At 38.2% G+C, this 17,081-nt stretch overlaps 1 protein-coding gene across 1 annotated transcript in view; it reads left to right on the top strand.

The window, feature by feature from the left end:
- LOC121385829 overlaps positions 1-14,477 on the top strand; it is a 41,998-nt gene extending 27,521 nt beyond the window's left edge. Inside the window, exons 5-6 of the mRNA XM_041516618.1 lie at positions 12,197-12,288; positions 14,007-14,477. Of these exons, the coding sequence (XP_041372552.1) occupies positions 12,197-12,288; positions 14,007-14,114 (200 nt within the window). The 3' untranslated portion in view covers positions 14,115-14,477. The remainder of the gene's footprint in view (positions 1-12,196; positions 12,289-14,006) is intronic.
- Positions 14,478-17,081: the final 2,604 nt, after the last annotated feature.

Genomic DNA, 17,081 nt, shown 5'->3' with positions numbered 1-17,081 from the left:
TCGTATCTCACCACAGGTGTGAGAGTGTGGAATATCAGAACAAAATGATGGAAACCACAGACCTCTGAAAATTACGAGATCGATAGTTACGAGATCGATAGTCGCGTACGTATAGTTTTGCGTAACCCGTTTTTGGTTCGCGCATTTCATTTATGACATCATTTACATGGTCATGACGGGTTACGTGAAAACGAAATCAGCTGAATGGATCCACCGAGGTGGTTTGATCCTGCGACGCAAGCACCTCCCGCTCCGTTCTGACAATGACTGCTGAACCGAGGATAGATTCAATATGCTGTATTATTATTAATAGGTAACGAATTCAGAGACCTTCATAATCAGCATATAATTCCATTCAGCTCTAAAATATAAACCACGATTATAAAATATTTTTATTTTTAGAAAAACTGTGAGATTATAGTAACGTTGCGTGAGAGCGTGATGTTTGTTACAAATGCGTGAGACTCACGCCAAACTGCGTGAAAGTTGACAGGTATAATGTTTGCCCGGATTTGCTCAATAACAAGGAGGGCAGTTGCCCCCTACCCCCACACTTGTCTCTACGCTTATGCTAGATAAATACTATGATAAATAAATAAATAAAATAAAGAGAAAGAATGAACAGAAGAAAGATAGAAAAAAAAGAAATAGTAAAAAAAGAGTAAAGTTTGTTTTATTTAACGACGCCACTAGAGCACATTGATTTTTTTATCTTATCATCGGCTATTGGACGTCAAACATATGGTCATTCTGACACTGGTTGTTTTTAGAGGAAACCCGCTGTCGTCACATAGGCTACTTCTTTACGACAGGCAGCAAGGGATCTTTTATTTGCGCTTCCCACAGGCAGGATAGCACAAACCATGGCCTTTGTTGAACCAGTTATGGATCACTGGTCGGTGCAAGTGGTTTACACCTAACCACTGAGCCTTGCGGAGCACTCACTCAGGGTTTGGAGTCAGTATCTGGATTAAAAATCCCATGCCTCGACTGGGATCCGAACCCAGTACCTACCAGCCTGTAGACCGATGGCCTAACCACGACGCCACCGAGGCCGGTAAAAAGAAATAGAAAGACACAAAGCAAGAAAGAAAGAAAGAACAGGCTTATTCGCTTATTTATCTTCTTTTATGTATTTTGTCCATTGGGATGTGGGCGGGATTCAGCTCACTTGGTTCAGTGATCGCTTGAGGTGCTTGCGTCGCGGAATCGAACCACCTCGGTGAATCCATTCAGCTGATCTGCTTTTTTTCTCGTTCCATCCAGTGCACCACAACTGGACAAAGGCGGTGTTATGTGTTTTCCCGTCTGTGGGAAAGTGTATATAAAAAGATCCTTTGTTGCATTAGAAAAGCTGTACCAGGTTTCCTCTTATGACTGCGAGTCAGAATTACCAAATGTTTGACACCCAATAGCCGATGATTAATTGATCAATGTGCTCCAGTGGCGCCACATATAGCACAACTGTATTATGCGTACGCATGTAGCACACACCAAGATATAGCTGTATGCGGCGAAAAGGCATGGTCATACCACATAAAATGAAGATTCTTAATCCAACCGTTCTTGCATGTACCTTATTGAAAGCGCTTTATTTCTCAAGGTCACTGTGACCTTGACCTTTGACATCAAAATTGATAGGGGTCATTTACTGGTCAACCTTTATATCAAGTTTGAGAATCCTAGGTCCAACCGTTCTCAAGTTATTGATCGGAACCCGTTTAACTGCCAAAGGTCACTGTGACTTTGACCTAGCGACCTCAAAATCGATAGGGTTCCTCTACCGGTCATGACCAACCTTCAAATCAAGTTTGAGGATCCTAGGCCCAACTGTAATGATTATAAAATATTTATGCATGAAAACACGTTTGGTCATTCATTTTCTAAAAAACATGTATGGTATGGGTAAAAAAAATAGGGTATGGGTAAAAATAGAGTAGGTATGGTTAGCGGAAACAAAAAATCATTCCAGACGCCAATATGTCCTGTTTCCAACTAGTTTGTGTAACGAAAGATCATTAAACAAGTGTTTATTAAGACAGAAGAAATCGCACCAGATCCAGTACTACTACTACCATCGTTGCTGTTGCTACTACCGCTGCTGTTACCGTTGTTGTTACCACTACTGCTACTTTAACTGCTGCTGTTACTGATCACGTGTTTGTTACTGCTGCAGTTGGTGCTGCTGCTACTACTACTTCTGTTGCATCTGGTACTTCCATCGCTACTACTACTGCTGCTGAGAACTGCTGTTTCTACTACTATTACTATTACTACTACTACTACTACTACTACTACTACTACTACTACTACTACTACTACTACTGTTGCTACTGCTGCTACTACTACTACTACTACTACTACTACTACTAGTAGTAGTAGTAGTAGTAGTAGTAGTAGCGGCGGCGGCAGCAGCAGCAGTAGTAGCAGGGTAGTAATAGTAGTAGCGGCGGCGGCAGCAGCAGCAGTAGTAGCAGGGTTGAAAACTACTACTACTACTACTACTACTACTACTACTACTACTACTAGTAGTAGTAGTAGTAGTAGCGGCGGCGGCAGCAGCAGCAGTAGTAGCAGGGTTGAAAACTACTACTACTACTACTACTACTACTACTAGTAGTAGTAGTAGTAGTAGTAGTAGCGGCGGCGGCAGCAGCAGCAGTAGTAGCAGGGTTGAAAACTACTACTACTACTACTACTACTACTACTACTACTACTACTACTAGTAGTAGTAGTAGTAGTAGCGGCGGCGGCAGCAGTAGTAGCAGGGTTGAAAATTAACATGAAAACCCTGGTCGTCAGAAGGGCCAGTTGAAGACAAATCTTATTGGACCTTCTCAAATTCAACTAGTACTCCAAGTATAATATTGAAATTTAACTGAAGAGCCAAAATCAAAACTAAACTTTCTTTAAAAATAATAACCATGTGCTCACATATAGTCCGTTTGCGTCAAAAGAAAACCGATGAATTGGCGTTTAACTTCATAATGAATAAAGTTAAAATTCATATAAAACCATGCCATTAAATTTTAAACCCATACCAACTCAAATAACAAAACAAATTGAAAACGAAATCAAGTATAAATAAAAATATTACTTTACAAAATACCATTAAATTATACATATTAAATCTCATTTTTAATACCGATGGTGAAAACAAAATACTAGAACACCTAAGGTATGCTGCTTGACTTGCGTTGTCTTTGAAGTAAATGATAATGCAGTACAAAGAGATTAAAGGTAGAACTGCGCGTTCTTTAGTAAAGCAGTCTTGGAGTGGCAGTCTTCTTTGTGGCGATGCAAGGGGGATGGAATAAACTCTGTGGCGATGCAAGAGGGGTGAAATTCCCAGTAAATGATGTCCTTGGGGATGGCTGTTCTCCTACAGACGAGGCACTAGATAGAGATCCAAAGAATCATCCACTATTTTGCCACTATTCGACTCTGCTTTGCGCAGAAATACGGCCTTGATCATATATTACGGTTTTGTTCCATCAATTGCCTTAAAACCTGTATCAGTAAAAAAAAATTAACCTATGCAGTTTGATAGTAATTTGTAAATAATTTGTGTTAATTTATACTGAACGTTTTCCCCCAATAAAATGTTATTTGAGATGGTATGGGTTTAAGACTTAACAAATTAATATGTTTTTATATGAATTTTATCTTTATTTATTATTTTGGAACATGTTCTATGTCCTCTGCTGCCAGACCTACAGTGTGTTTTGTCTCATTCGATTCAGTGTAAGTATGTTACTTTTTTTTAACTAGTACCATACTCGCCAGACCCTAAAATCGATGGTCGCCCAACAGACTACCTTTGTAAATTACTTAGTCGCCCATAGCCAGGAAAGGTCGCCACGGGCCGCCGGACGAATGCTAATTTTCAACCCTGTAGAAGCCGTAGTAGTGGCAGCGGAACCAGTAACAGCAGAAGTAGTAGTAGCAGGAGGAGAGGGAGCAGCAGCAGCAGCAACAACAACAACAACAGCAGTCAATAATTACAAAAATGTATCGAATGTCCAACCATTCTATGTTTTTTTTCTTCTTTTAGTCATATATCCTGTTTCGGACATTCAGTCATCGGTTTGCTTTCTTTCAATATCATCACTAACATTAAACAGAATTTAAACAGAATATATATATATTTATATATATATATATATATATATATATATATATATATATATATATATATATATATATATATATATATACTGAACAAAATAAGAAACTTCCGCTAACTTTGCTTGAACATAACTTGATGAAAACAAACCGGGGGAATAATTGTTATATATGCGTTTAAAGAGTGTTCCATGATGCATCGTTTGGTGCAAAAATCATGGCCATAGGTTAACAGAAACTGGGAGAAATTTTGACCAAATGTGGTAGGGGTTTAAAAAAAACCACCCACTTAATAACGGGTATGACCACCTCTTGAATTGACCACTGCAGTGCATCGCAGGCGCATAGAATTGACTAAAGTGTTGATTTCTGCCTGTGGAATATTGTTCCATTCCTGAATGAGCGCTTGACGAAGTTCGTTGACGTTAAGTGGTGGGTTGGGACGACGCCTCAATCGTCTGTCCAGACTATCCCAGACATGCTCGATGGGGTTGAGATCAGGACTTTTAGCGGGCCAGTCATCAATGAAATCAATGTTATTTGTCCTAAGAAAATTTACAGTGTCTCTAGCTGTATGAGAGGTGGCATTATCATGCTGAAAAATAGAGATGTTGGCGTTGTTATGGAACAGAGGAATGACGTGATGAGTGAGAATGTCATCGCGGTAACGTTGAGCATTTAAATTGCCATCAATGACGACTAGTGGTGAACGCAAACCATAGGCAATGGCTGCCCAGACCATGACACAACCCCCACCCCCGAAACGATCTCGTTCAAGAACACAACAGTCAGCATAGCGTTCATTTCTCCTACGGTAGACGCGCACCCTGCCATCACCACGTTGTAAAGAAAATCTGGATTCATCCGAAAAAAGAACGGTATTCCAGCGTCGCCGTATCCAACGAGTGTGTACACGTGCCCAATTAAGACGATTTAGACGATGACGTTGCGTTAAAACGCATCCGACGTAAGGATGTCGTGCATGTAAACCGTTCTCCCGCAGACGATTACGAACAGTCTGCCCACTGATTCGGTTATTATGAAGCCCAGGTGTGTTAGCAGCAGTAGCAGTGGCAGTTTGGAATCGATTGCGCAAATGCGTGTTCATGATATAGCGGTCTTGACCACGCGTTGTAACACGCGGACGTCCACGACGTGGCAAGTCGTTGGTGCTTCCTGTCGTTCGAAATCTTACGCGAAGATTTCGTATCGTTCGACTAGAACTCCCAACATGCCTTGCAACGTCTTCTGTCGACATGCCAGCATCAAGCATGCCAATCGCCTGTTCGCGTAAATTATTGGGTATTCTTGGCATACTAAAAATGTTACAATGTAAAAAACGTTAATTTTTTTTACAAATTTTGAAGCGTTTTCGTTCACTTGACAACAATGTCAGTAAGATAAGTAAAACAAATTGACCGAAAACTACACGGGACATGTCGAACCATGCATGCACGTGTAAATTGAATTTCACGTTGTCGACGATTAACAGTGCAAAAATAATCCATAAAATTCATGAATCCTGATAATACAGCTCAAGGCTAATACTACCTATATAATTTCATTACACAATGAATTCTTTAACACAACAAATACTATATGTATAAATCGGAAGTTTCTTTTTTTGTTCAGTATTAAACAAAGTGAGATTTATGCTGAATCAAGGCACGTGTCTGCCGCATATGGCTAACGTGCGCTTTATGCGGCGCACACTGCCGCATATAGCTCATCGTGTGCTTTATGCGTTGAAAATCACCGCATAACGCTCACAGTTGTGCTATATGTGGCGCACGCTATATGCGACGTTACAGTGCTTTGGTTCGAACGAGAAAAACAAACAAAACAAAAAAAAACAATCAGCTGATGGATCCACCGAGGTGGTTCAATTCTGCGACGCAAACACCTAAAGCGAGCACTCAACCCTTTTAGAAAATAAATACCAAACTATATTCCAATACGTACCGCTAGCCGTGTTATCGACATAAAAACAATTAACATTTCCTCAGTTTCGATTCTAGCGACATAAAAACAATTAACATTTCTTCAGATTCGATTCTAGATATAACGGGTCGATTTTGGTTAATCCCACAGATTGAAAATTTAATAGAGAAAATATGTCGCTGGTAATGTTCATGTGTCTAACTGACCTAAGCTGAGATCTCGCAGTTCAGTATCACGTGACTTGCAAGACCAACGCCACGCTGTTAAAGGGACATTCCTGAGTTTGCTGCAATTGTTAAGATGTTATCGACCAACAGATACTTTTTGACGACTGTAATTACATATCAAATATATTTTTTCTGCATAAAATATTAGTGGCTGTATATTAAACGTGTTTCTGGTCGTTATAATATTTGTACTAGGTTAAATTTCATTTTATTTCCAAAAATGTTTTTTTTTTTCGTACGTACGAAATTATTTGAAGACAAAATCCAGTTTGGACTTCTTACAAACATTAAGACGACCCGAAACACATTGAATATACAGACACTGATATTCTAAGCAAGAAAATATATTTAATATGTAAGTTTAAAGGCATACTGTCACGGATTTAAGGACCTTATTTCTCTAAAAATGGATAATAAGTAAAAAATTACATTAATTGTTGGAAACCAAATCTAGCTATCGTATCACCTTAACTGAACCATGATGGAGTGAAATCCATGTCAACCATCTCGGCAATTGTAGTTTTTGAATTATGGACCATTGCCATAATTCAATTATTTTTACAAAATATCATTAATAAATGGAGTATGGTGGTTATGAAGATGGTTGAATAAAGTACATTTAGGGACAAATCAAATAATTTTTGTTCAGGTAATACTTTGTTAGACCATTAAATAGGTTAGTGGTCTGTGACAGTATACCTTTAAATGTAAACAGACAGACCCTATTTTTAAAATATAGGTCAGTGGTCTGTGATAATATGCCTTTAATCGTAGAAATATTTTATTAGTCGGAAACATCTTACAATGCAGCAAACTCAGGAATGTCCCTTTAAGAGTGTTTATGCAAGGTTAAGAGAGTTTCATGAATTAGGGCCCAAGCCCCCGTTCCACGAAGCGATCTTAGCCCTAAGATCAACTTAGTGCGTAAGGCAGCTATGCACTTAAGGTGATTTTAGGGATAAGATCGCTTCGTGGAACGGGGCCCAGGTGTTTAATTGCTCGCGTTTATTATTTGCCAAATATTTTAATAAATATGTTTTGTGTGTTTTTCAAGGTGATACCGTTTATCTATGATTTAGTAATTATATTGGAATATGGTGAGTCAATGTTTGTGTTATTTTCAGATAAAAAAAAACGAAGAAAAGTTGGCCACACCCCAGGGGTGGATTATGCTTTAAGTAAGGGGGGGGGGGGGGGGGCAGGCGTGTGGGGGTGGTTCCGAAACAATATGTAAATGTTTATAATTTGAAATTGTAAATTTTACGTGGACATCAATTTAGATCTACGTGGTGGGGTTGTTGTTTGTTTTTTTTAGCCGGAGGTCGGGGTTTGGGGGGGGGGGGGGGGTCGGTGCAACTGGGAAACCCCCCCCACAATCCACCCCTGCACCCACTGGAAATTAAAATGAAAGCAGCACTGTTGATAGTAGATTAATTATTAATTATAATGGGGAAGGGCAAAAATAATTATTTAATGACACCTCTTAAAAGGACATTCCTGCGTTTGCTGCAATTCTTAAAATGTTATTGACTAACAGACTTTGTAACGATAGTAATTACATATCAAATACATTTTTCTGCATAAAATATTGGTGGCTGTATATTAAACGTGTTTCTGATCGTTCTAAATATTTGTACTAGGTTAAATTTCATTTTATTTCCTAAAACACTTTTTTTTCGTACGTACGGAATTATTTGAAGACAAAATCCAGTTTGGGCTTCTTACAAATATTAAGAAAAACATTGAATAAACAGACACTGATATTGTAAAGAAGAAAATATATTTAATATGTAAGTTTAATCGTAGAACTATTTTATTAGTCGGAAACATCTTACAATGCAGCAAACTCAGGAATGTCCCTTTAAGAGAAACATCTTACAATGCAGCAAACTCAGGAATGTCGCTTTAAGAGAAACATCTTGCAATGCAGCAAACTCAGGAATGTCCCTTTAAGAGAAACATCTTACAATGCAGCAAACCCAGGAATGGCACTTTAAGAGAAACATCTTACAATGCAGCAAACTCAGGAATGTCGCTTTAAGAGAAACATCTTACAATGCAGCAAACTGAGGAATGTCCCTGTAAGAGAAACATCTTACAATGCAGCAAACTGAGGAATGGTCCCTTTAATAGAAACTTACAATGCAGCAAACTGAGGAATGTCCCTTTAAGAGAAACATCTTACAATGCAGCAAACTGAGGAATGTCCCTTTAAGAGAAACATCTTACAATGCAGCAAACTCGGGAATGTCCCTTTAAGAGAAACATCTTACAATGCAGCAAACTCGGGAACGTCCCTTTAAGAGAAACATCTTACAATGCAGCAAACTCAGGAATGTCGCTTTAAGAGAAACATCTTGCAATGCAGCAAACTCAGGAATGTCCCTTTAAGAGAAACATCTTACAATGCAGCAAACCCAGGAATGGCACTTTAAGAGAAACATCTTACAATGCAGCAAACTCAGGAATGTCGCTTTAAGAGAAACATCTTACAATGCAGCAAACTGAGGAATGTCCCTGTAAGAGAAACATCTTACAATGCAGCAAACTGAGGAATGTCCCTTTAAGAGAAACATCTTACAATGCAGCAAACTGAGGAATGTCCCTTTAAGAGAAACATCTTACAATGCAGCAAACTCGGGAATGTCCCTTTAAGAGAAACATCTTACAATGCAGCAAACTCGGGAACGTCCCTTTAAGAGAAACATCTTACAATGCAGCAAACTCAGGAATGTCGCTTTAAGAGAAACATCTTGCAATGCAGCAAACTCAGGAATGTCCCTTTAAGAGAAACATCTTACAATGCAGCAAACCCAGGAATGTCCCTTTAAGAGAAACATCTTACAATGCAGCAAACTCAGGAATGTCGCTTTAAGAGAAACATCTTACAATGCAGCAAACTGAGGAATGTCCCTGTAAGAGAAACATCTTACAATGCAGCAAACTGAGGAATGTCCCTTTAAGAGAAACATCTTACAATGCAGCAAACTGAGGAATGTCCCTTTAAGAGAAACATCTTACAATGCAGCAAACTCGGGAATGTCCCTTTAAGAGAAACATCTTACAATGCAGCAAACTCGGGAACGTCCCTTTAAGGGCGGGACGTAGCCTAGTGCGCTAGTGGGGATCGATCCCCGTCGGTAGGCCCATTGAGCTATTTCTCGTTCTAGCCAGTGCACCACGACTGACATACCGAAGGCCTTGGTATGTGCTATCCTGTTTGTGGGATGATGCATATATAAAACATCTCTTTCTGCTAATAGAAAAATGTAGAGGGTTTCCTCAGATTTACCAAATGTCTGACAGGCATTAGCGGATGATTAATTAATCAAGGTGCTCTAGTTGTGTCGTTAAACCAGACCTAGCCGTTTAAGGGGAGCTATTGCTCTCGCTTCCCATCACTTCAGAAATAGTTCAGGGGGAGTAATCTTTAGCTCCCATTAGCATATCAATTTCTATGGTATTGGTATTGTCATGTCTTAAATGGCTCCCCATGATCTAAACAGAGGATATTAGAGGATAGTGAAGTTTGCAATCATACCTCACGAGTCGCGCTTGCGCGATGAGTATGATATGATTGCAAACTTCACGAGATGAGATATAAATCATATTTGACCAAAAACATTAAATTTTCTATATATTATATAACTTCTGGCAACGTACCTTTATTTTTAAAATGCCAGCAGCAAAATAGTTCCGGCTTTCTTACAGTGAAGATAACACTTTCTACAGTGACGATAACACATTTTAGAGTGAAATAGTGAAATTTTCACTCTAAAATGTGTTATCGTCACTGAGTGACTGATAACACTTTTATTTCACTGATATTTTAAGATATTTCACTAAATGTTATATAATAAATTAGGAAAGCAATCAATCACTCCCCATATATTCTTTTCATGCCAAACAAACTTTAATTTTTACGATTTGTTTTTATTTCAACTTATCTTCGTGCTTATAATCCAATTAAGGTTCAAGCACGCTGTCCTTGGCACACACCTCAGCTATCCGGGCTGGATGTACAGGACAGTGGGTTAGTTGTTAGTTGGTTAGTGGTTAGTAAGAGCCTGACACCTACCCATTGAGCCCTTAACTACTCGCTCTGGGTTGGAGTCAGTACCAAGCTGCGAACCCTGTACCTACCATCATGTAGTCCGATGGCTTAACCACTGTGCCACCTAGGCTGGTTACAAACAAATGAGTGATTCGCCAATTACCTGCCTTTTATCGGTAATATGGAAAATTTGGACCTGTTTTTATTTCAGATATTTTATATTTACCTTGTAGCTGGACGTATTCAGACATTTTATGTTTACCTTGTAGCTGGACGTATTCAGATATTTTATATTTACCTTGTAGCTGGACGTATTCAGACATTTTATGTTTACCTTGTAGCTGGACGTATTCAGATATTTTATGTTTACCTTGTAGCTGGACGTATTCAGACATTTTATATTTACCTTGTAGCTGGACGTATTCAGATATTTTATGTTTACCTTGTAGCTGGACGTATTCAGATATTTTATGTTTACCTTGTAGCTGGACGTATTCAGACATTTTATGTTTACCTTGTAGCTGGACGTATTCAGACATTTTATGTTTACCTTGTAGCTGGACGTATTCAGACATTTTATGTTTACCTTGTAGCTGGACGTATTCAGATATTTTATGTTTTGTAGCTGGACGTATTCAGACATTTTATGTTTACCTTGTAGCTGGACGTATTCAGATATTTTATGTTTACCTTGTAGCTGGACGTATTCAGACATTTTATGTTTACCTTGTAGCTGGACGTATTCAGATATTTTATATTTACCTTGTAGCTGGACGTATTCAGACATTTTATGTTTACCTTGTAGCTGGACGTATTCAGACATTTTATGTTTACCTTGTAGCTGGACGTATTCAGACATTTTATGTTTACCTTGTAGCTGTATCTATTCAGACATTTTATATTTACCTTGTAGCTGGACGTATTCAGACATTTTATGTTTACCTTGTAGCTGTATCTATTCAGACATTTTATATTTACCTTGTAGCTGGACGTATTCAGACATTTTATGTTTACCTTGTAGCTGGACGTATTCAGATATTTTATATTTACCTTGTAGCTGGACGTATTCAGACATTTTATGTTTACCTTGTAGCTGGACGTATTCAGATATTTTATATTTACCTTGTAGCTGGACGTATTCAGACATTTTATGTTTACCTTGTAGCTGGACGTATTCAGATATTTTATATTTACCTTGTAGCTGGACGTATTCAGACATTTTATGTTTACCTTGTAGCTGGACGTATTCAGATATTTTATGTTTACCTTGTAGCTGGACGTATTCAGATAGTTTATGTTTACTTTTCAGCACGACGTATTCAGATAGTTTATGTTTACCTTGCAGCTGGACGTATTCAGATATTTAATGTTTACCTTGCAGCAGGACGTATTCAGATTGTTTATGTTTACCTTGTAGCTGGACGTATTCAGATATTTAATGTTTACCTTGCAGCTGGACGTATTAAGATAGTTTATGTTTACTTTTCAGCACGACGTATTCAAATAGTTTATGTTTACCTTGCAGCAGGACGTATTCAGAACATTTATGTTTACCTTGTTGTTGGACGTATTCAGATATTTTATGTTTACCTTGTAGCTGTATCTATTCAGATATTTTATGTTTACCGTGTAGCTGGACGTATTCAGACATTTTATGTTTACCTTGTAACTGGACGTATTCAGATATTTTATGTTTACCTTGAAGCTGGACGTATTCACGTATTTTATGTTTACAGTGTAGCTAGGTGTATTCAGACAGTTTATGTTTAACTTGAAGCTAGGTGTATTCAGACAGTTTATGTTTACCTTGCAGCTAGGTGTATTCAGACAGTTTATGTTTACCTTGCAGCTGGACGTATTCAGATATCGGAGACAACGAAAAAGGGTTTAGATGTTCTTGGCGGATTCGTGATGCGAGACCGAGGACTTGTCGACATTAAGGTGAAGTAAAGGCAGAATGGTATGCCCCTGGCCTATTAAAGGCTCATATAGTGCGGTCCACTGGCTTCGGTGGTGTCGTGGTTAAGCCATTGAACAAAAGGCTGATAGTTACAGGGTTTGCAGCCTGGTATCGGCTCCCACCCAGAGCGAGTTTTTAACGACTCAATGGGCAGGTGTAAGGCCGCTACAATCTCTTCTCTCTCACTAACCACTAACCCACTATCCTGGACAGACAGCTCAGATAGTTGAGGTGAGTGCCCAGGACAGCTTAATTGAACCTTATTTGGCTATAAGCACGGAGAGAGAGAGAGAGAGAGAGAGAGAGAGAGAGAGAGAGAGAGAGAGAGAGAGAGAGAGAGAGAGAGAGAGAGAGAGAGAGAGAGAGAGAGAGAGAGAGGTGGGGGAGGGGTCCGGCTGAAAAAAAATCTAAATTTCATTTCAACTTATTTTCGTGTGTGTGTGTATATAATCTATAGTTGAATATCCATGACGAAATCCTGACTGTGATTCTGATAATAAGTTGCTTTTTTCCTCAATTATTTATTCTATCATTTATTATTGAGGTAAATGTTTTTCCTAAACAACTTAACACTGTGATTGGCCTATAGGATTCAGGCATCATTACATCACCTTTTTTATAAATAGGTTTGACCATGCTTAATAACCATGTTTCAGGTATATTGCCCGTTTCAAAAATAACATTAAACAAGCCAAAAAAAAAAAAAAATCTGTAGTACTTTTAATATATGAATTAAGTATGCCATCTAACCCACAATACACAAAAACACAATACAGTTATTTCAACACTTTGACAATGGTGATTTATTTTGTATTGGAAAATAATATATACTTATTGCTGGCTTAATGGGATGGATATTATTACAGAACATTGCGATGCATCCGCAAAAATCAGGTACGTTTTGTTTCTTCAGTTAAGACTAAGACTAATTCCTGACGTGACACGTTAAGTATTACGTAACAACCGGCTCGCCAGAGGGCGTATTTACTGGGATGGTACAAAATGGCTGCGCCCGTTATATATAACAGCCGTCACATTTAACCGTTTTATTAATTAAATATACGATTATACTTGTTGATATTAAGCAGTAATGTGCATTTTATATCGTTGAATATGCATACCAGTCCAAAAGCCTTGGTTAAGCATCCCTTTAATATTATATTACCCAAGGTACTGTGCACGCATGTTAAATTAGTGCGTACGTGAGAATTGTCTCTGTCTAGGCGAATAGCGAGGTCGCACTTAAAGTTCAAGCACGCTGTCCTGGGCATACACTTCAGCTATCTGGGCTGTCTTGTCCAGGACAATGGGTTATTGGTTAGTTGTTAGTGAAAACGAAGTCGATTTAATGGCCTTACGCCTTGCCATTGAGTTAACCTCGCTCTGGGTGGGAGCCGGTACCGGGATATGAACCCAGTACCTACGTATACCAGACTTAAGTCCGATGGCTTAACCACTACACCACCGAGGCCGGTTGTATTCATGTCATTCACGATGTACAGTGAAACCTCTCAAAATCGGACCCTCTGTAAACTGGAATTCCCTCAAAACAGGACGTTTTTCGCGGCCTCTTTTTAAATATATGTACAGAAGAGAACCTCTCTAAACCGGATACCTCTTAAAACCGGACTTTTTAAACTTGGTCCGTAGGGTGTCCGGTTTAGAGGAGTTCCCCTGTATAATTAAATTGTATTTACAGGGGAAGGGCAGGATGCATACGCATTGGCTGGTGGGAAGAACGGGCGTGGCGGCCACTTCACCCTCTTCCTGTTCGAGAACTGGTGTCATTTCGTGCAGCAACTGGTGACGAAAACTACGGTGAAGACGGCACCTTCGACGATACCAAAAACTACAATAGCATCAGCAGCAGCAGCAGCATTGGCAAGCACCTTTTCAGTCCGTAGAATGAGATCTGGCCTAGCAATGGAACTCCATCCCCAGCAAAGAGACTCCACCCCCGGCAAAGAGTCTCCACCTCCAGCAAAGAGACTCCACCTCCAGCAGCACTTTCGCCTCCAGCAATGAGATTCCGCCTCTAGCATTGAGACTCCGCCTCCAGCAATGAGACTTCACCTCCTGCCGAGAGACTCCTCCTCCAGAAATGAGACTCCCACCTCCATGAGTGAGACTCCACCTACAGCAGTCAGACTTCGCCTCCAGCAATGAGACGCCTCCTCCAGCAATGAGACTCCACCTCCAGCAGTGAGACGCCTCCTGCAGTAGTGAGACCCCGGCTCCAGCCGTGAGACTCCGCCTAGAGTAGTTAAACTCAACCTCCATAGTTTAGAAAACTGTTAATGTAACAGCGGTTGACTGTAGGTTGCATTGTACGATATCAAAGAATTCTGAGTGGAAGTTCGACGTGTACCGTCAAATATTTACAGAATTAAAACAACCGCAGCTTTGGTTGGTAGTAATATTTCACAGTGATTATTTGTGGAAATACTATTATATATTACCAACAAATTGATATAGTAAATTTATTTGTTATCATGCAGTAAACACTAGAGGTGCCGCATTTGTTTTTAATAGCGTACAGCCTGGGTGTGTTGAATGTTGATACAGTGCACTTATATCAGTAAGACAAGTTAACATTATCGGCAATGGGAATTTGGTCCAAGAGAACCTATAGCATATATTTATCACATAATCATATATATATATATATATATATATATATATATATATATATATATATATATATATATATATATTTGAATCCCGTCTGGGCTTAAGAAAGTGTTCGACCCATCGGGTAGTTCGACCTATCCTCCATTCGGTCAACATTGTGTAAGCTATGCTATATATACTAGGTTGTTACGTGGTGCAGAAGAGTAAGGATTTGCAGGGGGATGGGAACAATTCTTGAAAGTATTATGTTTGTAAATTTGTATTGGTTATATACAAACAATAATATCACTACCTTACAGTCATGTTATGGCAAATGATTCTACACTATATGAATGAAAAAGAAGAAAGGACAAAACAGAATGACTTAGGCAAGTTGGTTATGTAGTTCAAATTGAATTGGTTTAGACAGCTGTTAAATTGTAGAAACGCTTACTGATTATATGTAGATTTTAGGACATGTTATCCCAATTGAGAATTTATGAATGAAATAAATTTTGTTGTCGTGATGTGTGCATATTTATATCTATCTATCTATCTATCTATCTATCTATCTATCTATCTATATATGTATATGTATATGTATATGTATGTATATGTATACATATGTATATGTATATATATGTATACGTATACGTATACGTATATGTATATATATATATATATATATATATATATATATATATATATATATATATATATATATATATATATATATATATTCATCTGTTTTAGAAAACAAAGTATATCAAATGTGAAACAACAGCTGTATTGAAGATGATTTGCACTTTATCTTTATTTATTAATATTAGTAACATTTTATATTCACTTTCGTTGTTTGTTATTTTGTAAATTTTGTTAACACTTTCAAAACTAACGTTTTGCATTGTCAAATACGGATTTTTTTGCTTGTTTTGTTGTTGTTGTTGTTGTTGTTGCTGCTGCTGCTGTTATTGTTTGTTTGTTTGTTTTCGTTTTTGACAATAAATTATTGTTATTAATGTGCAGGTTATGCTCGTTTTTAAAAAAAAAAATTCCCCAAATAATGTCCAAATATTGTAAAATTCAGTTATATACTGAATTTGAACGATACACACATTTTGTTTCTTTGTTTTATTAATAAAGTTTATTAACCTCAGAAAACAAATATAGCAGTGCCAGGGTTGGGGCCCTGGGCTGTGAACATAGGTTGTATTTTTAGGGGGTTAACAGAGAATCTAGAAATAATAGAACTAAAGTGAAGGAAGGAAAGAAAGAAGGATCAAAGGAAAGAAAGAGTAAATTAATTTAAAGAATAAAGTTCGAAATAGAAAATAGTACATTTATATTATTATTATTATTATTATTATTATTATTATTATTATTATTATTATCACCACTACCATCATTACAATTACCATTACTACTACCGTATTATTATTTCACGCGTATAGGGATAATGTAGACCTACAAGATGTAATTTAACTTAAAATTGTATAAAATATGTCAAATTAGAACTTAAATATAGATGCGCTACTTACCAGTCGTTATGCATACATTAAATTATTACTTCTTCTTTTTGCGGTTTGCGATCGATCCCCGTCAGAGGGCCCATTGGAATATTTCTCGCTCCAGCCAGTGCGCCACGACTGGTACATCAAAAGCCGTGGTATGTGCTATTCTGTCTATGGGATGGTGCATATAAAAGATCCCTTGCTGCTAATCGAAAAGAGTAGCCCATGAAGTGGCGACAGCGGGTTTCTCTCTCAATGTAAGTGTGGTCCTTAACCATATGTCCGACGCCATATAACCGTAAATAAAATGTGTTGAGTGATGCTCATTTCCATTTCCTTCCTTCCTTTTAGTTCTTATTGATGTTATTGTGTAATATTGTTGCACATGGGCCAATGACTTGCACACAGACATGAATAAACTAAATAAACTGCTAATTATCAAGTGAACGCTTTACCACTGGGCTACGTCCCACCCCAATTATCGAAGGAGTATTAAAACTACAGTTAATGTGATTACAGCTATAATATTTATTCCAACGAGTTATGTCATGTACTAGTTTTGATTTAGCAAACTGGTCTGGGAGTGGCAGTCCTCTTTTGAGCGGTGCCGGAAGGATGGACTGTCTAATAAAGGATCTCCTCGGGAGTGCCAG

Source organism: Gigantopelta aegis, chromosome 12 (assembly GCF_016097555.1).
Source record: "Gigantopelta aegis isolate Gae_Host chromosome 12, Gae_host_genome, whole genome shotgun sequence".
NCBI lineage: Eukaryota > Metazoa > Mollusca > Gastropoda > Neomphalida > Peltospiridae > Gigantopelta > Gigantopelta aegis.
Note: the sequence above shows the minus strand (reverse complement) of the source record. Positions and strands in the feature narration are given on the sequence as shown.